The sequence below is a fragment of the Entelurus aequoreus genome, linkage group LG28 (assembly GCF_033978785.1).
Source record: "Entelurus aequoreus isolate RoL-2023_Sb linkage group LG28, RoL_Eaeq_v1.1, whole genome shotgun sequence".
In the NCBI taxonomy this organism is placed as follows: Eukaryota; Metazoa; Chordata; class Actinopteri; order Syngnathiformes; family Syngnathidae; genus Entelurus; species Entelurus aequoreus.
Window position 1 is genome coordinate 31,512,012 of NC_084758.1, and position 26,527 is coordinate 31,538,538.

At 39.9% G+C, this 26,527-nt stretch overlaps 1 protein-coding gene across 1 annotated transcript in view; it reads right to left on the reverse strand.

Annotated features, from left to right (window-relative positions):
• si:dkey-237h12.3 (teneurin-3) overlaps positions 1-26,527 on the reverse strand; it is a 581,230-nt gene that overhangs the window by 258,415 nt on the left and 296,288 nt on the right. Inside the window, 1 exon segment of the mRNA XM_062039678.1 lies at positions 15,998-16,236. Within this exon segment, the coding sequence (XP_061895662.1) occupies positions 15,998-16,236 (239 nt within the window).

Consider the following 26,527-nt stretch of genomic DNA (forward strand, 5'->3'; position numbering starts at 1 on the left):
CAACAGAAGAATAAGTGATTATTACATTTTAACAGAAGTGTAGATAGAACATGTTAAAAGAGAAAGTAAGCAGATATTAACAGTAAATGAACAAGTAGATTAATAATCAATTTTTGACCACGTCTTTAATAATTTTTACAAAATGATAGAATGGAAAATGACACAATATGTTACTGCATATGTCAGCAGACTAATTAGGAGCCTTGGTTTGCTTACTTACTAATAAAATACAAGTTGTCTTGTATGTTCACTATTTTATTTAAGGACAAACTTGCAATAAGAAACATATGTTTAATGTACTGTAAGACTTTTTGTTAAAGTAAAGCCAATAATTAAATTTTTTGCGGTCCCCTTTATTTAAAAAAGTATTCGGTACCGAAAAGTATCAAAGTAATTTTGATACCGGTCCCAAAATATTGGTATCGGGACAACACAGTATTAACGACTGAACTGACCAACACACCACGAATTCCACACTACTGCCATCTAACGTCTTGGACTTCAAACTGCAATTGACACTCAAACATTTCACAAGATGTAACAACTTAACAGCAGCTTATTATAATCAGCTCATTTTTAAATGTTGCGACAAAAAACGACATTTTATTTTAAAAAACAATATATGTTAACGCCAAGGGTGTACGGTGCAACAAATTTACTCGCAAATGCGACTAAGAATAGACTGTGCGACTTGAAAAAAAATTATATCAACTCTTTCTTGGCATTTTGCTCCCATAGGAAATCCACACAAATGTGATCAAACTGTAGTCAAATGTTTGCCCACCTGTGTAACATATTTGAAATACCATACCCTGTTTGTTGACAAGAACATACAGCCACGGAAGCACATTTCATCTTTTTATTAAGCAAAGGTAACACAAACCAGAGCCGACAAACTTCTGCCTGCTAAACTAACAAAACAAATAACGCAATAATTACTTTCCCTAGTAATTAATTACATTTATTAAAGAGTAATTCCGTTAGTAATTAAATCACTTTTTTGGTAAAGTAATGAGTAACTAGGATTAATGACTTTTTAAAAGTAATTTCCAGAACATAGCTGGCAGGTTGGTGTTCCTGGCTAACATCTTTGTGCGTATGTCCTATAATAATGTTTACCTATAAAAACACCATTGTGAAAGGTCAATTATTTTCACGTTGCTGCTGACCTTTAAACATGTCCTCCTAAACCAGGGCACTTTATTTAACATTTTCTTCTTTTATGTATTTGTTAGCTGAAAAACTGAGCATAGCTTAGAAGATTTTTTGACTTTTCTGATATTATTTTCAAGGCTTTTTCTTTTTTTCTTAAACACCTCTTAATTGAGGATCCTATTATACACAACCTACTTTTCTTACTTGTTGGTACCTTTTTTTATGTATTTGGGATCCCCAACAGTGCCCCAAAATTTTTTATTAAGGCATTGTGGAGATATTTAGTTATGTCAACAAATATTTATATTTATGGGTTAGTTTATGAGTTTTGATTAATATGGCCCAGCCCTACACTCGTGTTAGCACAGTTTAGGTATGTTCTCTGTGTTTAATTGAGTGTTACAGTCGGCCTTATGATGGTTTTGTGATTATACGTATGATTGCACATGTGTACTTTGTTTACGTGTAATAATGAAATTGTGATATTTAAGACATTTCCTATTGCCCCTACATTTTTTCTGTGATATACAAAACCCGAAACCAGTGAGGTTGGCACATTGTGTAAATTGTAAATAAAAGGGGAATACATTGATTTGCAAATCCTTTTCAACTTATATTCAATTGAATAGATTGCAAAGACAAGATATTTAATGTTCACACTGAGAAACATATTTTTTTTTGGCAAATAATCATTAACTTAGAATTTAATGGCAGCAACACATTAAAAAACAGTTGGCACAGGGGCATTTTTACCACTGTGTTACATGGCCTTTCCTTTTAACAACACTCAGTAAACGTTTGGGAATTGAGGAGACACATTTTTGAAGTGGAATTATTTCCCATTCTTGTTTGATGTACAGCTTAAGTTGTTCAACAGTCCGGGGGTCTCCTTTATCGTATTTTAGGCTTCATAATGCACCACACATTTTCAATGCGAGACAGGTCTGGACTACAGGCAGGCCAGTCTAGTACCCGCACTCTTTTACTATGAAGCCACGCTGTTTAACACGTGGCTTGGCATTGTCTTGCTGAAATAAGCAGGGGCGTCCATGATAATGTTGCTTGGATGACAACATATGTTGCTCCAAAACCTGTATGTACCTTTCAGCATTAATGGTGCCTTCACAGATGTGTAAGTTACCCATGTCTTGGGCACTAATACACCCCCATACCATCACACATGCTGGCTTTTCAACTTTGCACCTATAACAATCCGGATGGTTATTTTCCTCTTTGGTCTGGAGGACACGACGTCCACAGTTTCCAAAAACTATTTGAAATGTGGACTCGTCAGACCACAGAACACTTTACCACTTTGCATCAGTTCATCTTAGATGAGCTCGGGCCCAGCGAAGCCGGCGGCGTTTCTGGGTGTTGTTGATAAATGGCTTTGGCTTTGCATAGTACAGTTTTAACTTGCACTTACAGATGTAGCGACAAACTGTAGTTACTGGCAATGGTTTTCTGAAGTGTTCCTGAGCCCATGTGGTGATATCCTTTACACACTGATGTCGCTTTTTGATGCAGTACCGTCTGAGGGATCCATGGTCCGTAATATCATGGCTTACGTGCAGTGATTTCTCCAGATTCTCTGAACCTTTTGATGATATTACAGACTGTAGATGGTGGAATCCCTAAATTCCTTGAAATAGCTGGTTGAGAAATGTTGTTCTTAAACTGTTCGACAATTTGCTCAGGCATTTGTTGACAAAGTGGTGACCCTCGCCCCATCCTTGTTTGTGAATGACTGAGCATTTCATGGAAGCTGCTTTTATACCCAATCATGGCACCCACCTGTTCCCAATTAGCCTGTTCACCTGTGGGATGTTCCAAATAAGTGTTTGATGAGCATTCCTCAACTTTCTCAGTCTTTTTTTCCACTTGTCCCAGCTTTTTTGAAACACGTTGCAGGCATCAAATTCCAAATGAGCTAATATTTGCAAAAATTAACAAAGTTTACCAGTTGGAACATGAAATATCTTGTCTTTGCAGTCTATTCAATTGAATATAAGTTGGAAAGGATTTGCAAATCATTGTATTCTGTTTTGACAACTTCACTGGTTTTGGGTTTTGTGCATTTTTTAAAATTCAGTAGTGAAAAAGCTAAGCGTACAGCCCTGGTTAACACACACAAAAGTATCAAAATTGACACTGTTGAGGTTCAGATGTGAACAGTAGGTGCACTAAAACAGTGCTTGCTACCCTAAAGGCGAGGGTGCCAAAAGGCATAAGGGACATTTCCTGGAAAATAAAGGAAATCCCGTTCTTTCCATCAGCAAATTGCTTTGAGCAAACAACAAAGGCCTGCGACGTGCAATGTGTCTCCCCAGTTTATGTTAAACTGAGCATAAAGGGAAGCCCAAGCTGAATAAAATGAGCATAAACATATTAATTTAATGATGTTAGCTCATAAACGGCAACAAGTAAAGTGTTGTGCCAATAAAGGCAGACTTAACACTGATACAGATATGGCACATTTACGAGCTCCCCAGATAGGAGGCAGTCTCTTTCTGCTCAGCAATAAAAATCCCACCCCAAGGCCATATTTCACCGTCTACAACATCGGTGCCCTTCTACAGTCGTGCACTGGAGGGGGATGCCAAGTGTAAGATTAAGAGCTCTGGTGAATGGAGGAGAGCCGAATCGGTGACTGTTTTATTGTAGTGGTCAAGATTGTAAAGGCGAACGACAAGTCAGCTCGGACAACTGCTGTTAAAAAATAGAAATGCAGTATCCGTCTGACAGGAGGGGCGCAGGAGGGGATGAGTGTGCTTCTTGTTTGTAGTGGTCTTCAAACAACCTGGATTGTATGATACCAAGTCGTTACAGGATCATACATTGGTCATATTTAAAGTCATCATGTGTCCAGGGACATATTTACTGACTGTATAAACATAATATACATTTAAAAAAAGCAAACAAGATTTAATCATAGTAGTATAGACTAGATACGGCCCTGTACTTGGTATCATTACAGTGGATGTCAGGTGTAGATACACCCATGGCGTTTGTTTACATTGTGAGGCCGGTGTATGGCGTCACATTAGTACCAAAAATCCAAGTGCGTAAAATCTGTTATCGGGCGCTGATTCTCAACTTCGTGCGCGCGCGCGACACCCTTTTGCGCGCGCGTGGTGCCTTTCTGCGCGCGCGCTGTCTCGGTCTGTGCACTGTCATGTTTCATTTTGGTACTTTGGGGGCGGGCATGCTTAGACCGCCCCTTCTTTCTGATTGGCTTAGGAAAAAAAAAAAAAAAAAAGAAAAAGAAAAATACAACTTCAAGTAGGTTGTAAAAAAAGGCAGATGAAGTGAAACTATAGCAATGTTTTTCTTTACACTCTCTCATGCACACAGATACTCATGTTATGAGAAGTATATTGTTTCCAAAATATTAACATTAATTGTCGATATTTTAAACATCTTTCAGATTACATTGCTCCAATTCAAAAACCACTTTACTACACAAACATTAGGCCCAATGTGCAGGATTATTCTATTAGTATTAGTTATTTTTATGTTTTATCATATCTTAGCTCATTTTTATGTTTTATCATATCTTAGCCTATTTTTATATGGTCTTATTATATTTATATTTCAGTTTTTATTGTACTTTATTTTATTTTATAGTTTTTCATATTGTAGTTTATTTTTATGTTTGATTATATCTTATCTTATTTCATATTATTTTTTAATCCACTTCTTCCTCCGTAAATCTTGATACATATTGACGATGACCCGCCCTGCTATACTTCTGATTGCTCAAAGCCAATCAGAAAGAAGGGGCGGTCTAAGCATGCCCGCCCCCAAAGTACCAAAATGAAACATGACAGCGCACAGACCGAGACAGCGCGCGTGCACAAAGGCACCATGCGCGCGCAAAAGGGTGTCACGCGCGCGCACTAAGTGGAGAATCAGCGCGCGATAACAGTTTTTACGCGCTTGGATTTTTGGTACTAATGTGACGCCATACCGGTGAGCTACGGTGTGTGGTGAAGCTCTGGCACTCATCGAGGGTGGACGCTCCCCTTTCCCCGCCCCTATCTCTCCTGCTTGCTTCTTTGTCTTGTCTTAACTTTTTTGTTTGCCTCTTTTTGCACTGTTCTCCAAATCAACATTGGAACTATTTAACTGGCCTCAACGAAATTGACAAGATCTTGGGTTTAGGTGAACCTGCTTGTCGTGACGCAGCGGTTGTTGCTGGACACACGACAGACTCTTGGGAGAAGAAGGAGTGCCTGGTGTGCCTGGCGACCCTTTTCAGTGGAGGACGTGAAGATATCTACCTATTCGGAATTATGACAACAGGACATCTGCTGATTGGAGTAAGCGTTGCTCTGGTTTGTCAAAGTAGCCCAAAGCTGCCACAAATGATTGGAGGATGCGGGAAGAACTGTAGACAGTCTTGTGATTTTGGATCACATCGGGCTGTCTGCCCCGCAGGTTTGAGGACCAGTCATAGACAACTTAGAGTGAAAAGCAAATTTTATTTTCACTGGCATACAAAACATTCTAACTTGGATTGTTTCCCTGGCTTGGAGACTCTCCCGAAGGACAGTGAGACGAAGACACAACAAACTTCCTTCTTGTCTCTCATGGACACACCTGTTATTATCGGCTTATCCGCTGCACGACATCAAGGCCGTGGAACAGAGACACACTGCAGGCTTACACACAAACATGCATCCACAAAAATATACGCCACACACACATAACCCCCCCACCCCAATCCAACGCCCTCGACGCAAATCCCATAGGGGTGATGGACGGTTGGGCAGCGCCTGAGAGCTGCAGCCTACCACCATGACCCCGCACACCCTTCCCTCTGTTGCTAGATATCTCGAGATGTATGTTGTAATTTGTATATGTGCTTTGCTATGGAGGTTGTTTCCCCACTCCAAACTTGGCCCCCTTAGGAGCCCAGTCTAGATTGTATTTTTTTACTCATCCTTCCCCAGCGTTTACCTTTTTCCCCATCCTGTGGCGACCCATCAGCGTTCCTGTTCTGTAACCCTGTACACTGTTTGTTTGTCTAATCTTGAACGCGTTTGTGCTGAAAACAAAGTTTCGTTGTACTTGTGCAATGACAATAAAGACCTATCTTATCCTATCCTATCCTATCCTACGGTGTGTGGTGAAGCATGTTTAGCTGTTCCTCGTCCTGTAGTGTTAATGGTACTTGTAAGAAACTTACTTTATTCTGTCCTGTTGCTTTCACAGTTTAAAAGTTGGTGCGATACACGTGACAGTGTTTCCCACAGAGTGGCATTCTACCAGTAGCTGGGAGGCTATCAATCAATAGCTAAGATGCTAATATGTTTTGTCAAAATGCTAAAAAACGTTTTATAAATTTAAATAATTGTTTTTTATTATTAGTTATTAGTATCAACTAGTGCTGTCCCAATACCAATATGTTGGTACCGCTACCGGTACCAACATGTATTTCGATATTTTCTCTACTTTTCGATACTTTTCTTGATAAAGGGTAAAGCACCTCTTCCTGAGGGCGTTTTAGTGTTATAACTTCACCTTTATTGTTAGTTTTTAAGCCAAAATGCGTCCGTTCTCCCTTTTCTGTCTACACTATGTGTCTGCTTGTAAGTACTCCGTGTGTGTACGCTGCCGAACATGCTCCTCTGCTCGTAAAACCATAAATGACATGACGTGACTAGTTTGGCAGATATGTAAACAGTCTTTTAAATTAGGAAAGAAAAAATGTCCAACTTAAGGTTGTTTTTTTGTCTCCCCAATTAAGTTATTATAAAACTAAGTACACAAAGAAGAGTCCATAGGTATGCATGAAGGGCATGTAGGTATAATGGCTTATTGGTGTAAACTGAAAATAAGCAATACAAACACACAGGTTTAGGAGTGGCGCTCATGCCGTTAGCCTAATGCTAACATACAATGGACAACCCCATTGACAGGCTAACAAAAGCTTGCATTGTGACCGTTTTAAACTCGTACCAACTTTTAGCAAATGAGATGTTCACGCAACAATATTAACATAAAACATCAAATGCATTTCTACTTACAGATATAGTTATGGTTATAGTGTTAGTTTATTTCTAACATGTGCACAATAACAATATGACACACCCCATTCATCCAGATTCTCATTAAAGCATCTTCGAAAAGGAGCAAAGCCTAATTAATCCTGTTACTTTTTCCTTTTAAAGTATTTTTTTAACACATTACATCACTTTATCTGTGACACGACAGTGGATACATGAATAAATGAGTAAGTAAATAATTAAATAGACAAAAGATAAAGTAAATACATATTAAATATACAAATAAATAATGAATGAAGTTCTCATAAATAAGTCATTTAGGATTCACATAATGAGATGAATAAGATTATCTAATTTTTTAATAAGGTTCAAAATGTTCATCAGGGTTATTCTTCCCTGTACCTTTTAAACACTTTGAGTTTGAGCAGTTTCTTGAACTGGATCATATTAGTACTTCCTTTATTAATCCATTCCATCATTTAATTTGAAACACTAAATATACTAAAGGTTTTAAGTGTTGTACGTGCATACAAATGTTTTAAATTAGACTTTTCTCTGAGGTTATATTTCTTCTCTATTGTTGAGAAGAATTATTGTACCTTCTTGCACAGCAGGTTACAATTTGCTTTGTGCATCATTTTAGCTGTTTGCAAATGCACCAAATCATTGAATTTCAATCATTTAGATTTAATAGATAAAGGGTTTGTATGTTCTCTATATCCAACATTATGTATTATTCTAATTGATCTTTTTTGTAACAAGGATGGACCACTCATCTGTGCATCAGTTGATGACATCTCTGCTCTGCTGACCTGTCTCCGCTCAAGATGATCTCCTACTAGTCCCACTATGGACTGGACTGTCACTATTATGTTGGATCCACTATGGACTAGACTGTCACTATTATGTTAGATCCACTATGGACTGGACTCTCACTATTATGTTAGATCCACTATGGACTGGATTCGCACTATTATGTTCGATCCACTATGGACTGGACTCTCAGTATTATGTTGGATCCACTATGGACTGGACTCTCACTATTATGTTGGATCCACTATGGACTGGACTCTAACACTATTATGTTAGATCCACTATGGACTGGACTCTCACTATTATGTTGGATCCACTATGGACTGGACTCTAACAATATTATGTTAGATCCACTATGGACTGAACTCTCACTATTATGTTAGATCCACTATGTACTAGACTTTCACTATTATGTTGGATCCACTATGGACTGGACTCTCACTATTATGCTAGATCCACTATGGACTGGACTCTCACACTATTATGTTAGATTCACTATGGACTGGACTCTCAATGTTATGTTAGATCCACTATGGACTGGACTCTCACAATATTATGTTAGATCCACTATGGACTGGACTCTCTCACTATTATGTTAGATCCACTATGGACTGGACTCTCACACTATTATGTTAGATCCACTATGGACTGGACTCTCACAATATTATGTTAGATCCACTATGGACTGGACTCTCACAATATTATGTTAGATCCACTATGGACTGGACTCTCTCACTATTATGTTAGATCCACTATGGACTGGACTCTAACACTATTATGTTAGATCCACTATGGACTGGACTCTCACACTATTATGCTAGATCCACTATGGACTGGACTCTCACACTATTATGTTAGATTCACTATGGACTGGACTCTCAATGTTATGTTAGATTCACTATGGACTGGACTCTCAATGTTATGTTAGATCCACTATGGACTGGACTCTCACAATATTATGTTAGGTCCACTATGGACTGGACTCTCTCACTATTATGTTAGATCCACTATGGACTGGACTCTCACACTATTATGCTAGATCCACTATGGACTGGACTCTCACAATATTATGTTAGATCCACTATGGACTGGACTCTCACAATATTATGTTAGATCCATTATGGACTGGACTCTAACACTATTATGTTAGATCCACTATGGACTGGACTCTCACTATTATGTTAGATCCACTATGGACTGGACTCTCACACTATTAGATTAGATCCACTATGGACTGGACTCTAACACTATTATGTTAGATCCACTATGGACTGAACTCTCACTATTATGTTAGATCCACTATGTACTAGACTTTCACTATTATGTTGGATCCACTATGGACTGGACTCTCACTATTATGCTAGATCCACTATGGACTGGACTCTCACAATATTATGTTAGATTCACTATGGACTGGACTCTCACACTATTATGTTAGATCCGCTATGGACTGGACTCTAACAATATTATGTTAGATCCACTATGGACTGGACTCTCTCACTATTATGTTAGATCCACTATGGACTGGACTCTAACAATATTATGTTAGATCCACTATGGACTGGACTCTCAATGTTATGTTAGATCCACTATGGACTGGACTCTCACATTATTATGCTATATCCACTACGGACTGGACTTTCACTATTATGTTAGATCCACTATGGACTGGACTCACACTATTATGTTAGATCCACTATGGACTGGACTCTAAGACTATTATGTTAGATCCACTATGAAACAAAAATTGAGCTGTTTGACCACAATACCCAGCAAAATGTTTAGAGGAGAAAAGGTGAGGCCTTTAATCCCAGGAACAACAATCCTACCGTCAAGCATGGTGGTTGTAGTATTATGCTCTGGGCCTGTTTTGCTGCCAATGGAACTGGTGCTTTACAGAGAGTAAATGGGACCATGAAAAAGGAGGATTACCTTTAAATTCTTCAAGACAACCTAAAATCATCAGCCCGGAGGTTGGGTCTTGGGCGCAGTTGGGTGTTCCAACAGGACAATGACCCCAAACACACGTCAAAAGTGGTAAATGAATGGCTAAATCAGGCTAGAATGAAGGTTTTAGAATGGTCTTCCCAAAGTCCTGACTTAAACGTGTGGACAATGATGAAGAAACAAGTCCATGTCAGAAAACCAACACATTTGGCGGGATAACGACCTTGAAAAAGTAACAGAAAATGATACATTCCCAGATGCATGGATGCATTCGAGTCAGAGAGGTGTCTGTCTCTCAGCAGGTCTTGCCGGCGTGTCGGAACAGAGCCTAAGTGAGACAGATGCCGTCGAGTCATATCAAGACGCGTGCGTGTGCAATTTCCTAGCCCCCCCAAAAAGCAGGATGGCTCAGAGACCATACATATATAGATTAAGAGCGACGCCAGGGCCCGGTCTCTAGAGGCGGGCTGTCTATGGTGTTCCATTTCGCGGAATGACACGTCTAAAGATTGTCTAATGCCACCGGGAGACAACGGAGTCATGTTTTCTCTCACAAAGACTGAAAGGAAGGAAGGCGTGTCTGTCAAACGGCGGCTGCTGTCGGTGCAGGCGGATGACAGCTGGCGCTGCGCATCCCACCGCAGCGAGCGCCATTCAGCATTTATAGTTCATTTTTTCCCGGATTCTTGTCTTTTTTTCTTTCTTTCTCCAAACACGCTAATTATGGCACGGTAATTATAATCTTAAGTCATTAGCATTCCTCGCAGAGACTCAGGTCGTGAATGAAACACTTTTCCAGCTGACCTTTTCTGATCGGCTTTGCTTCCTGAGATCACCTGCACCTTCCCGGGCCGCCCCCCCCCTACCGCAACCTGCCTAAACAGGCATGGGGACGAGCGTCTCTCAGGTGGCTCAGTGACAGTGACAAACTATCGAGACAAGAACAGACGACTTGTTCATTTGGCAGCCGGGAAGCTGGCAAAGCTTGTCGCTGGAAGGACGACCGGAGGTGAGAGTTAGTTAAAGTTCACGCCAAAGGATGCACAATAAACTCTAGGCCAGTGTTTTTCAACCTTTTTTTGAGCCAAGGCACATTTTTTTCATTGAAAAAATGCGGGGGCACACCACCAGCAGAAATCATTAAAAAATGAAACTCATCAGTCGATATTGACAATAAAAAGTCATTGTCGCAATTGTTGGATATGACTTTAAAGCATAACCAAGCATGCATCAATATAGCTCTTGTCTCAAAGTAGGTGTAATGTCACCACCTGTCACATCACACCCTGACTTATTTGGACTTTGTTGCTGTTTTCCTGTGTGTAGTGTTTTAGTTCTTGTCTTGAGCTCCTATTTTGGTGGCTTTTTCTCTTTATTTGGTATTTTCCTGTAGCAGTTTCATGTCTCCCATGACCGATATTCCCCACACCTGCTTTGTTTTAGCAATCAAGAATGTTTAAGTTATTTTTATCCTTCTTTGTGGGGACATTGTTGATTGCCATGTCATGTTCGGATGTATATTGTGGACGCCGTCTTTGCTCCACAGTAAGTCTTTGCTGTCGTCCAGCATTCTGTTTTTGTTTACTTTGTAGCCAGTTCAGTTTCGTTCTGCATAGCCTTCCCTAAGCTTCAATGCCTTTTCTTAGGGGCACTCACCTTTTGTTTGTTTTTGGTTTAAGCATTAGACACCTTTTTACCTGCACGCTGCCTGCCGCTGTTTACGACATCTACAAAGCAATTAGCTACCTGCTGCCACCTACTGATATGGAAGAGTATAACGTGGTAAGTCTGCCGATCTCCAGACAGTACAGACACTCAACAACGGCACATTATTTGTGGATTATAATTACTGGTTTGCAAAAAACATTTTTAACCCAAATAGATGAAATTAGATAATTTCCCACGGCACACCAGACTGTATCTCACGGCACACCAGTGTGCTGCGACACAGTGGTTGAAAAACACTGCTCTAGACTATTAGCTGCTGCTTTTTTTCTTACACTTTGAACCCTGCGGCTTATAAAAACGGTGCGGCTAATAGATACATTTTTCCTAATGATTTGTACACTAAAATGGAGTGTTATTGTTTGTGCTATGGCGCCATCTTTTGGACAAGTTCGCTCACTGGAAAATGTACTTCCTGTTGTAATGCCTTGAACCGGAAGTAAAACCGTCCATAGCGTTTCTGCTCTAATGTAGCTTCTTAAAGGCTTAGTGGCCACATGCGTGGACAGCACCTTTTAGCTCTTATTTCCAAAATTGTGTACACTACTGAATTGGGGTCTTATGGCCACTTATGTGGACACTTATACTGCCATCTGGTGGTGTCAGAAGAGTATAACATGCAATGGAATTTGGAAAAAAAAGTGTAAAAATAAGAATTAGCATGTCACTAAACATGAAGTACACGTTTGTTACTTATGGACTAAGTACATCATATCTAAAGATGATTCTTAGTTTTTATTCTAATTAGGGTCCAATAAGCCCAAATAGCAAAGAGAAATAAAAAAAAGCATGTAAACAAACAGCTTGGGCCTTAAGAGGCTAAAGCATTCTTCATTCATCACTGCGAGCAACGTTTGTAAGTTTTTAGATCAGATCGGTCAGATTTTTTTCATTTAGAATATATACTATTACCATATTTCCTTATATGAAAAAACTTCTTGAAGTATGCATTTTTTGTGTGTTTTGAGCGCAGTAAGTGCAGCATCTGCACAACAAAGTGGGTTTCATTGTGGATGCACTGCAGGGCTGCTTCTAAAATGCCCACAAAAAGTGGTACATATCTGCTGCTTGTTTGAAAACATAGCAAAAAACCGCAAGTAGGAGCATGATGACATGAATGTGCAGTAAATGGTCGAGTGTCTCTGTGGTGAAAGCCACAAAACAACTCATTTAAATAAGGCACCACACGCTCACTAATACTACACGCTATGTTATGGATTGTACATGCTGTTTAGCACCTGGTATTTAGATCTTAATCAAGCAAGCCCCAAGTGCTTTATTCTGACAATCAACCAGATTTATTTTGTTTCGTGCTTTCTGTCCCGTACATCCCTTCTGTTTTGAGTCTATTTGCTCATGCAGAGTAAAACATGATTAAAAGATCATTTAAAAATGAACGATATGTACCGTATTTTCCGGACTATAAGGCGCACTTAAATTATTTTATTTCTCTCAAAGCTCGACAGTGCGCCTTATAACCCGGTGCGCCTAATGTAAGGAATAATTCTGGATTTGCTTACCGACCTCGAAGCAATTTTATTTGGTACATGGTGTAATGATAAATGTGACCAGTAGATGGCAGTCAAACATAAGAGACAAGTGTAGGCTGCACTATGACGGCAATATGACTCAAGTAAACAACACCAACATTTTAAATGTATCATTGAAAATATAGAACATTACACACTATCAAAATGTTTTAGTACGACTTTGGTAAGCTATGAAGCCGCACCGCTTGATGGATTGTCAGCACATTAAACATAGGAGTATTATTATGGTGTGTGTATAAGGTAAGACATATTATCTAGCGTTTTGTTTCGCAGTATTATGCAAAAGCACATTTTCTTACCTTCTGGTACCTGCTGAACTGTATTTGGGATCTGCATAAATCCTGAAAAATTGTGCGCATCCGCCTTTGTAGTCCGTACCGACGCCGTAGTCGATAAGCTTCTTCTTTTTCTCTATCTTCTTGTTATGTGACATGCATCCTCCACTGTTGCCATTTCTAATATAAAGTAGTGTAAAGTTCTTACTTATATCTGTCAGTAAACTCGCCATGAAAGCACTAAAACATACTGGTATAGTGAGTTTACATTATTCACCCAAGGAACTTTAGTTATTAGAGTTCCGGTCGGACGGTTTTTCACGGGACACATTTCCTGTGTTGTTGATTCCTGATGAGGAGATGCTGCTCCGTTATTGATTGAAGTAAAGTCTGAATGTCATTAAAACAGTTAGCGCCATCTTTTGACACTTCTTCCACTCCCGTCCTTGCACGCTACACCGCTACAACAAAGATGACGGGGAGAAGACGCTGTCAAAGGTGAGCCACGTAAATAGAAAGAACCAAAGAACCACCATTACATGTTATGTAGACCACAAGGAAGTGTTTTACATTTAGAAAAAAATAAATAATAATATCACTCCTTTAATGCGCTCTGTAATCTGGTGCGCCTTACCTATGAAAAATATCAAAAATAGACCATTCATCGGCAGTGCGCCTTATAATCCAGTGCGCCCTATGGTCCGGAAAATATGGTAGGTGTTTATGTTCCTACAGGGGACGAATAGCTTGCAAAACAATAATAAATATATTACCATTGTTAAAAGAAGCGAAGGCTGGTGGTGTAGCTCAGTGCCTGTTTGCATTGAGTGGGAGAGCGGCACAATAAAGATCACCTTACTAACGATCATTGGCAATTTACAGTCTCCATGTTTGCACCGTGGGAGGAAGAACATGCAGAGTCGGCAGAGGCAGGCTGGCCGGAGCCTTTTAATGCTCATTAAACGGTGAATGTGTTGCCGCTCTTACAGTGAACTGAACATCTCCACCTCCCAGCAACTCACAGTCACTTTACGATGTTGCCTCATCACACAGTGATTGGGACATATGCTGACGAGGATTTAAAAAAAAAAAAAAAAAAAAAAAAAGGAAAGAAAACGCCTCATCAACAGAACAGCGGGATGGTATCCTCCTGGCTCAAGGGCCGAAACGGGATTTGAGCCTGCAACTAGTGACGGGTATCACATTCCTATGATACTATGGCCAAACTCCCTCTCGGCAATTTTCAACAGCAACAAAGCAAGTGTGCTCGGTGGAAAACGCTCCAACATAAAATATGGCTCCATTCGTCAAAAATGTGTTAGCTTTATGCTAATTTGCATTGGCTTTGCCATATAGACAGTCTACAATTAGCATTGGCAATTTTAGATGGCGATTTCAACACCTCCAATTTTGGTAATGGCAACCACAACTGGGATGAATGTTACAAGTACAATACATACAGTATAAACACTTTGTAGGGCGCAACATTCAGAAATATTCAGCTTTCCTGGAAAAAGCTACTTCCTAGTTAAACCACACAGTGCTGCCATCTAATGTCTCGGAAGTGCAACAGCATTGCAAATGAGACTCAAATGGTATAAGAAAACAAGGTATGACAACTGGGCAGCTCAGTTATCAAAATCAGCTCATTATTTTTTTATTTTTAAATTAAAAAGATAACATTTTACTACCAGACAAACTACATTTACTAACACGCACCAAAGTACCAAACATCGGTACCGTCGAGCAACGGTATCAATTCTAAATTATCAGGAATTGGTACACACTAAAAAATACCGGGTTATTTTGATAACCCAATTTATGAGTTGCTAGTGTTGGGTTCAATTTTGGAGTTATTTTTATGAATAACAATCAATTTTTTGGGCCAAATTAAAAGCTTGATGTGGCTCGCGGGCCACAAATGAATTGGGCCTGCTTTAGTGTGTCAGCGGTTTACTTACTTTTACACTTACATGACAGTTAAGAATGTTAAAATATTACTTACGACAAAGGGTTCCTAACCATTTTGACCCCGGGGCCCAACTTTTCCAGTACAGAGGTGCCAGGGGCCCACTCAATTATTACCACTGAATTAGTCATCTTACTCTTGATTTTAATTGGATTAAATAATTGTATTCAATCAAATGATATGAAAGCATTTGTTAATCAGAAATATTATTATTTACACATAAACCTTAGGGTTAGGTCAGGCTGATTACAAAAAAATAAATACTAACCAAATATACTGCATAAGAAGGGACTCATAAACAACCAACAAAACAATTGTATATACAATTGTGTAGTGCTAAAATAAATAAACAAAATTATGTTCCTTAACTAAAATGTCAATCAAATGTACCACTTTAGTCGTAATTTTTGTGCTTCTCTATGACTTTAGCGTCAGACTTTTTCCGTTTGTTTGAAATTATCCTGACTGCCTGAAGTGGTGGAAAAGTGTATTACAACTGAGTACCGCTGAGAAACATATGATGATCGGTTTCCGCGTTTCGCGCCTCCTCACCTATGCAGTAGCAGAGGACGATGGACAGCACGACGGCGACGCCCACCGCGATCAGAGCAGTGCACTTCCAGGAGCAGTGCTTGGGCGACTTCTTGAACTTGAAAGCCCCCCTGGACAGGCTGCTCCGGGGCAGGGGCCGCGCCGGGGTGGAGTAAACCGTCCCCGTCGCCATGGTGTAGCCGGGGGCCGCCGCCCCGAAGAAGGGTGTGGTCCCTGTGCCCGTCTTAAAAAGGAAGTGCCTGCCAAAAGAAAGCGTTTTAGATGAGCGATGCTTCCAATAAGAAGATGGTTATATTCAAAATGCCACAGTTAAGTTGGGTATAAAAGCAGCTTCCATGAAATGCTCAGTCATTCACAAAACAAGGATGGGGCGAGGGTCACCACTTTGTCAACAAATGCGTGAGCAAATTGTCCAACAGTTTAAGAACAATTTTTCTCGACGAGCTATTGCAAGGAATTTATGAATTTCACCATCTACGCTCCGTAATATCATCAAAAGATTCAGAGAATCTGGAGAAATCACTGCAAGTAAACAATGATATTACGGACCTTTGAGCTCTCAGGCGGTACTGCATCAAAAACCGACATCAGTGTGTAAAGGATATCACCACATGGGCTCAGGAACACTTCAGAAAACCACTGTCAGTAACTACAGTTGGTCGCTACAACTAAGTGCAAGTTAAAACTCTACTATGCAAAGCAAAGGCCATTTATCAACAACACCCAGAAACGCCGCCGGCTTCGCTGGGCCCGATCTCATCCAAGATGGACTGATGTAAAGTGGAAGAGTGTTCTGTGGTCGGACGAGTCCACATTTCAATTTTTTTTTTTAAACTGGACGTTGTCATGGTGTAGCCGGGGGCCACCGCCCCAAAGAAGGGTGTGGTCCCTGTGCCCGCCTTAAAAAAGGAAGTGCCTGCCAAAAGAAAGTGTTTTAAATCAGCGACGCTTGTAATAAGAAGATGGTTATATTTGAAATGCCACAGTTAAGTTAAGTTGGGTATAAAAGCAGCTTCCATGAAATGCTCAGTCACTCACAAAACAAGGACGGGGCGAGGGTCACCACTTTGTAAACAAATGCGTGAGCAAATTGAGCAAATTGTTTAAGAACAACATTTCTCAACCAGCTATTGCAAGGAATTTAGGGATTTCACCATCTACGCTCCGTAATATCATCAAAAGGTTCAGAGAATCTGGAGAAATCGTTGCAAATAAGCGATGCTATTACGGACCTTCGATCCCTCAGGCGGTACTGCATCAAAAATCGACATCAGTGTGTAAAGGATATCACCACATGGGCTCAGGAACACTTAAGAAAACCACTGTCAGTAACTACAGTTGGTCGCTACATCTCTAAGTGCAAGTTAAAACTATAGTATGCAAAGCCAAAGCCATTTATCAACAACACCCAGAAACGATGGACTGATGCAAAGTGGAAAAGTGTTCTGTGGTCTGACGAGTCCACATTTCAAATTGTTTTTGGAAACTGTGGACGTCGTCATGGTGTAGCCGGGGACCGCCGTCCCAAAGTAGGGTGTGGTCCCTGTGCCCGCCTTAGAAAGGAAGTGCATGCCAAAAGAAAGTGTTTTAAATGAGCAGAAGATGGTTATACTCAAAATGCACAAATGATTTCCACAGTCGGTGTGCTATTAGGCAGATTTAACGCAATAATCCACACAGCAGGGTGGACCGCAAGCAAAAAAATACATCATAAAAACAATCGACTCCTACTTGCTCACTTGACCTTTTACAGCCAGGCCAAGGCTAATAGCCCATTATACCTGGGGTAATTAAGAGGCTTTAATCAAATGCATTACGGAGAGATCGTCCTATTAACTTTGAAACCCCATGTGAAAAGCTCTTAAGTAAATGAATTAGGCCTTGTTGCCACTCTTGCCACGACTTACAGATTAATACCCCCGATGCCTGGCGGGCTCCGAGAGGACAGTCGGGGGAAATTGGAGCCACTGACCATGCACTGCAAATGGCCCCGCAGCCTTGAAGTGTACTGTACGCACAGCGGGGGGCTTCATTAAGGAGCACTTTTTTACTAGCCGACACGACCCGATGCATCAGTCTGAATTCCGCCTGATTGGGTTCAGTTTGGATAATGTGAAGCTATTAAATTAACTTCATACGCTGGACGGAACTGGACTGAATTACGCTGAGAGGGGCATTAAATTATTTTGGCAGCGCCTGAAACGACCGCTGCTTCGTATACTGCAATACTGAAGCCAGGGACTGCAATATCATCCACTCTGGTGCAAGACTACACTGCAGTATATCAATTACAGCAACTCCCCTAATCACCTGGTAACACAGGTGGGTAGAATGCCCAAAAATTGTACTCAAGTCAGAGTACCGTTACTTTAGAGCAGTGGTGTCAAACCGGTTTTATCCGGCCCGCGGGGTGAGTTTGCTGAATATAAAAATGAGCCGAAAATTTTGAATGAAAAAAACTGTTGTTCTTAATGTGTCCACTAGATGTCAAAATAGCAATTATTTGTATTTTTGTCGATCAGTGTTTTTCAACCTTTTCTGAGCTGAGGCACATTTTTTTCATTGAAAAAATTCTGAGGCACACCACCAGATAACATTAAAAAAATGAAACTCAGCAGCTGATATTGACAATAAAAAGTCGTTCTCGCAATTGTTTGGTATGAATTCAAACCATAACCAAGCATGTATCACTACAGCTCTTGTCTCAAAGTAGGTGTACTGTCACCACCTGTCACATCACGCCCTGACTTATTTGGAGTTTTTTGGTGTTTTCCTGTGTGTAGTGTTTTAGTCCTTGTCTTGCGCTCCTATTTTATTGTTGATTGTCATGGCATTTACGGATGTACTTTGTGGACGCTGTCTGCTCCACACGATGTAAGTCTTTGCTGTCGTCCAGCATTCTGTTTTTGTTTACTTTGCAGCCAGTTCAGTTTTAGTTCTGCATAGCCTTCCCCAAGCTCCGATGCCTTTTCTTAGCGGCACTCGACTTTTGTTTATTTTTGGTTTAAGCATTAGATACCTTTTTACCTGCAAACCTTTGTCGTCGTTCCCGACGTCTACAAAGCAATTAGCTATCTGCTGCCACCTACAGATATGGAAGAGTATTACACGGTTACTCTGCCGAGCTCTAGACAACACAGACACTGAACAACGGCCCATTTGTGGATTATAATTTCTGGTTTGCAAAAAATATTTTTAACCCAATTAGGTGAAATTACATGACTCCCACGGCACACCAGACTGGTACACTAGTGTGCCGCGGCACAGTGGTTGAAAAACACTGTTGTAGATGATGCAACATATGTAAAAAAACATAAAAAACTCATGATGTTAGTGCATCGGGTAGGTAGGTAGGTAGGTCTTTATTGTCATTGCACAAGTACAACTAAACTTTGTTTTCAGCACAACACCCGTTCGAGATTACACATACAAACAGTGTACAGGGTTACAGAACAGGAACGCTAAAGGGTAAAATATGGGAAAAAGGTAAATGCTGGGGAAGGATGAGTACAAAAAAATACAATCTAGACTGGGCTCCTGAGGGAGTGGGAAAAAACCTCCATAGCAAAGCGCACATCAATCAATCAATCAATCAATCAATGTTTACTTATATAGCCCTAAATCACGAGTGTCTCAAAGGGCTGCACAGGCCACAACGCAATCCTCGGCTCAGATCCCACATCAGGGCAAGGAAAAACTCAACCCCCCCCCCCCGGGCGACCGATGCAATGGACGTCGAGTGGATCTAGCATAATATTGTGAGAGTCCAGTCCATAGTGGATCAAACATAATAGTGTTAGAGTCCAGTCCATAGTGGATCTAACATAATAGTGAGATTTAATATACAATATATACATACAGTATATACAATACATATATATTATACATATTACAACATGCATCTCGAGACTTATGAGCAAACTACATAAATACCATCCTGTAATTTAAGTTAAAGTACCAATGATGATTGTCACACACACACTAGGTGTGGTGAAATGTGTCCTCTGCATTTGACCCATCCCCTTGTTCACCCCCTGGGATGTGAGGGGAGCAGTGAGCAGCACCCGGGAATCATTTTTGGTGATTTAACCCCCAATTCCAACCCTTGATGCTGAATGCCTTCCTGTAATTTAATTTAAAGTACCAATGATTATCACACACACACTAGGTGTGATGAAATTTGTCCTCTGCATTTGACCCATCCCCTTGTTCACGCCCTGGGATGTGAGGGGAGCAGTGAGCAGCGCCCGGGAATCATTTTTGGTGATTTAACCCCCAATTCCAACCCTTGATGCTGAGTGCCAGGCAGGGAGGTAATGAGTCCCATTTGTATAGTCTTTGGTATGACTCGGCCGGGGTTTGAACTCACGACCTACCCATCTCAGGGCGGACACTTTGTTTTTGATATTATTTTTCTATCTTGATAGATTGAAAAGAATGAGTTGACTGATGAACATTATCACATCCTTTATTCAGAAAGTATAAATCACAACAAATAAAGGTAGAATACTATTAACCGTGACATGTAAGTGTTTAAAATACCCCAACAACATTACGATTTGTACATTTTCAGAATGTGCTTGTTCTATTTTTAAACAAAGAAAACAACCTGAAGTTGTCTTCATTTTTAAGTTATTGTGCTGTGATTTATTTTTATTTTTATTATTTGCCAAAAAAAAATACTTTTCTCAGTGGGAACATGAAATATCTTGTCTTTGCAGTCTATTCAATTGAATATAAGTTGAAAAGGATTTGCAAATCATTGTATTCTGTTTTCATTTACTATTTACACAACGTGACAACTTCTTTATGAATGGGCGGATTTTGATTATTCACTTCTTGTTGTTGCTGCAGTATAGAAAAACAATACTAGAGTGGTAAACAGGATTATTTGAATCGATTTCATTTGGTATACCTTTCAATAAATAATGCTCATAATGGAAACACATGCAAGGTTTTTTTCTTGCGGTCCATAAAACGTAATTGTGCTGTTGTGTACACGCGCCACACCTGTTAAAAGGTTTCACACGTGCACACCTGAGGTGAAAATTGATCTATAAAAAAAACCCTGTCATTAGCCGTTGCCACGGAAACCACCTCCTCCTCCCTCCTGCGGGCATCTATAAGACGACATGAAACAACAAAACTTAAAAGGGCAAAAAAAAGAAAGGGCAGAAAGTAGAGCGAGGAATGAGGGTGACTTTTTTATTTCTAAAACTCTTTGTGTGTAATATTTAAGTGTAAAAAAAAAAAAAAAAAAAAAAAGTTCCGTATCAATTTAGCATTTTTCCAAACGACTTTTCTTGTGCACTGGTCAGGGTTTTATCGAAGAAAAATGCTACATTGATACGGAACTTTTTTTTTTTCTTTACACTTAAATATTACACACAAAGAGTTTTAGAAATAAAAAAGTCACCCTCATTCCTCGCTCTACTTTCTGCCCTTTTAAGTTTTTTTGTTTCATGTCGTCTTATAGATGCCCGCAGGAGGGAGGAGGAGGTGGTTTCCGTGGCAACGGCTAATTTATATACACCGACAAACTGATGAAGCGCTATTTGCTCATCAATTATTTGCACGGCAGCTGTGAAGTCTCTCTGTAAGTTTTGTAAAGGCTTTTTATTTTCTTTCCACCGTTTTAATCCGACAAGAATCTGCACTCTAAGAAGCTTTGGAGCGGTTAATTAGGCGCCTAATCTAAATCCGGGCTGCTAAGGACTAAAAATCCACATGGCGACACTTTCAAAACACACAAGGTGGAAGCTTTTTGGAGGTTTTTAAGACTTTTATATGCTGTAAAAGTATTTTTATAGGGAAACTAGGACGCAGGCTAAAGCTTCAAGCATCCTGCGCTCCATATCACACGAGGTGATCAATGCTGCTCGGAGAGAACAAATGTCACGTTTTTCGACCGTCTGGCACCTCGGCGGCCCGAGCTGTCACGCACAGACGGGGATTCCGTTTAAAGGTTAGCACGCGTCGCTCTCGGAATGACAATGCTCCCGATCAGAGGGACGTGGCGGGCGTGGTCTGCAACCTGGAGAGAGTTCAAGTTAAAGTTAAAGTTAAAGTTAATGTTACTCGGCTCTGAATTGTGGTCACTACTGTTAGAATAATTATGCGTAAGTTATCACACAACTCTTATGCTTAAAGGCCGTTGCTAAAGTTAATATCAATTGTGCTGAAGTTGTACTTTTCTATCCGTGCAAAGGGACAACTTGCAATCCAAAGATTGCGAGAACCGGCCTGCTGACTGCCAAGGGCGAACATCGAGTGCCGTGACGCAGACAGGGCAGAGACAGGGCGGTATCACGAGTGTCAGCACATTTGCATTTCGTGAATAGTCATATATTGTGTCTAACTGGGGCTGCTGAGATTACCCCTCTTCCTTCAGAGGCAGCCTCAGTGATGTAACCAGGGACCTCCCAAATAAGTAGAGAAGCATGTGGGACTGAATGAGACAAAGAAAGAGTGGCATAAAACACGTCTTTCTGTGGCAAGGTCGAAAAAAGTTATACACGTAAACAAACTGTCCTAATGTTGCCATCCATCCATCCATCCATTTTCTACCGATTGTCCCTTTTGGGGTCGCGGGGGGTGCTGGAGCCTATCTCAGCTGCACTTGGGCTTTGTTTAATCAACTCTGACTTCAGCTGTCTAATCAAAATGTATGTTTGTTTCTTGTGTAGACAAAGCACGGACAACAATGTAATATTGATAAAACGGGATATTTGTCAGCCTTCGGCATAGCTCAGACCTGTTTCCGGTACTACACAAAAAAAGGTACCGATAGGTAAGAAAAGTTGGTTTTGCGTAATAGGTCCCCTTTAGGTTACACAGAACACTCAAAAGATTGACAACAAATTTGATTTCATTTAAAGTCCCACTTTAGAACTCACAGTTTTGGTTGATTTTGGCGGCGCCAGTGGACCAAAGCGGTAGTTTTTTTGCCAGAAAAAGACCACATTGTTCATGCGGACTAGCGCATATTGCATCATACTGACATAATGTCCGCTGTAATATTTGCACTAATATTACGTCTCTAATTGCTATGCTGATGTCAAATATATATATATAGTATAATTGCGATGAGGTGGCGACTTGTCCAGGGTGTACCCCGCCTTCCGCCCGATTGTAGCTGAGATAGGCTCCAGCGCCCCCCGCGACCCCAAAGGGAATAAGCGGTAGAAAATGGATGGATGGATGGATGTTTGTATATAGTATATAATTGGTACAAAGGTTTAACTAACACGTGTACAAGGATATTTCACATGTGTTTACTGTGTATATAATTGAACAGTGTTTATGTTGTTCACAAGGTGTATTCATAATGTTGTGCAAAGGAAATTTCATAATTTTTGGAAGCTCATCTTGTATTTGACATTGTTTGTAGCAGGGGTCACCAACGCGGTGCCCGCGGGCACCAGGTAGCCCGTAAGGACCAGATGAGTAGCCCGCTGGCCTGTTCTAAAAATAGCTCAAATAGCAGCACTTACCAGTGAGCTGCCTCTATTTTTTAAATGTTATTTATTTACTAGCAAGCTGGTCTCGCTTTGCCCGACATTTTTAATTCTAAGAGAGACAAAACTCAAATAGAATTTGAAAATCCAAGAAAATATTTTAAAGACTTGGTCTTCACTTGTTTAAATAAATTCATAATTTTTTTTACTTTGCTTCTTATAACTTTCAGAAAGACAATTTTAGAGAAAAAATACAACCTTAAAAATGATTTTAGGATTTTTAAACACATATATATTTTTACCTTTTAAATTTCTTCCTCTTCTTTCCTGACAATTTAAATCAATGTTCAAGTAAATTATTGTTTTTTATTGTAAAGAATAATAAATACATTTTAATTTAATTCTTCATTTTAGCTTCTGTTTTTTCGACGAAGAATATTTGTGAAATATTTCTTCAAACTTATTATGATTAAAATTCAAAAAAATTATTCTGGCAAATCTAGAAAATTAGTAGATTCAAATTTAAATCTTATGTCAAAGTCTTTTGAGTTTCTTTTAAAATTTTTGATCTGGAAAATCTAGAATAAATAATGATTTGTCTTTATTAGAAATATAGCTTGGTCCAATTTGTTATATATTCTAACAAAGTGCAGATTGGATTTTAACCTATTTAAAACATGTCATCAAAATTCTAAAATTAATCTTAATCAAGAAAAATTACAAATGATGTTCCATAAATTATTTTTTAAATTTTTTCGAAAAGATTGGAATTAGCTAGTTTTTCTCTTCTTTTTTTCGGTTGAATTTTGAATTTTAAAGAGTCGAAATTGAAGATAAACTATGTTTCAAAATTTAATTGTCATTTTTTACGTGTTTTCTCCTCTTTTAAACCGTTCAATTAAGTGTAAATATCATTCATTATTAATAATAACATAGAGTTAAAGGTAAATTGAGCAAATTGGCTATTTCTGGCAATTTATTTAAGTGTGTATCAAACTGGTAGCCCTTCGCATTAATCAGTACCCAAGAAGTAGCTCTTGCTTTCAAAAAGGTTGGTGACCCCTGGTTTATAGGGTTAGGCACAATAAGTGTTCAACTTCAGCCTAAACCTTTTCGGTCTGTAACATTGTCTATTTATGAATGTACAACTGTTTTTTTATGTAAAACTGTTTGTTTATTTTGTTGACCACTGACCGAAGAAATAATAAACAAACAAAACAAAATATACAAACACCAGACAATATCAAGAAATGATCTTAGGTTGCGCGACAAACATGGCGCTACTAGCAAGAATGTATCGGGGCGGATGCAGGTCCGAAGCAAAGAAAGACCGGCGGGAGAGTTTTTTTGAAGGAAGTAGTGCGGAACTGGGAACTATCAAGCTAGCTAACATTAGCAATATATTTTTGGTTTGAGCATCGGAAGGTACTTACTAGTTTAGCAGGAACAGCATTGGCCGGAAATCCCTCCCCATCTTTGAGCTCAAGCCAGCGAGTGAAAGCCGGGCCAATGTTGATTCAGATTCAGATTCAGAAGTACTTTATTAATTCCTGAAGGGAAGTTAGATTTTCAGCACAATCCCATTCAAGATCAGATTGTCCTTTTTTTTTTTTTCCCGGGTAGACTCCATTTTTCTTATTTTTGTCTCCTCAGACAAAACTTTTTGTTTCTTTGGTTGTTTTGTAGCTCCTACCATGACAACAGTAGTTGCACGTGTTCGCATCAACTTCCGTTTTTTTTTAACGAAAGGGAAAAATGGGGATTGACATATGCCGTAAAGCAAGTCGGCACATTTGTAATTCTTTTAATCATGGAGGGACCGGAGGAGATGCGGATGCAGAGACAGGGCTGCGGAGCTAGCGCTGATCGCCGGGACGGACAAGCTTCACAGTGTCTCCTGAGACGCATTCTTGCTCGTCCATGCGGACTGGACACTGGCCGAGAGTTAGTGGGCGGCCGGAGGTGGAGTCGGCTCTCATGGTTGCTTTGTTGGCTCCGCTCCTGTCTCTGACCATGCTCCCCCCACCCCTGCAGACGATGGCGTGGAACACCGCAGAGGTCACCACAGTGTATATGGGTGTTGAAATTATGTTTTTGTTTGGTTGCTTGTCTATGCATGGTGCCATCTTGTGTGTGCAATATATATACATGTATACCACCATACGATAATGTATACCAACTGCATCTCTGTCTGGACTGGAGCCTGCAGTGCCTCAGACTGGAAGTCTCTGCAGAGAGTGGTGAGGACGGCGGAAAATATCATCAGGACTCCCTTTCCTCCTATCCGGGAAATCGCAAAAAATCCGCTGCCTGACCAGGGCTCGGAAAATCTGCAGAGACTCCTGCTACCCCCACCAAGGACTGTTTTCACTGCTGGACTCTAGAAAGAGGTTCTGTAGCCTCCGTAGCAGAACCTCCAGGTTCTATAACAGCTTCTTCCCTTTAGGCCATAAGACTCTTGAACGCATCATAATAATCCCCTCAATTCCCCCCCAAAAATGGATTAACTGGCTGGAATATAAAGACAATATAACATACATCCATAAACGTGGATGCATATGCAAAAGTGCAATATATTTATCTGTACAGTAATCTATTTATTTATATCTGCACCTTATTGCTCTTTTATCCTGCACTACAACCAGCTAATGCAACACAATGCTGTTCTTATCTGTACTGTAAAGTTCAAATTTGAATGACAATAAAGAGGAAGTCTAAGTCTAAGTCTAAATATATTTTTGGTTAATTATTTTTTGTTGTTTTACTTTTGTAGCTGTATGTACATATGTACACTACCGTTCAAAAGTTTGGGGTCAACCAAACAATTTTGTGGAATAGCCTTCATTTCTAAGAAGAAGAATAGACTGTCGAGTTTCAGATGAAAGTTCTCTTTTTCTGGCCATTTTGAGCGTTTAATTGACCCCACAAATGTGATGCTCCAGAAACTCAATCTGCTCAAAGGAAGGTCAGTTTTGTAGCTTCTGTAACGAGCTAAACTGTTTTCAGATGTGTGAACATGATTGCACAAGGGTTTTCTAATCATCAATTAGCCTTCTGAGCCAATGAGCAAACA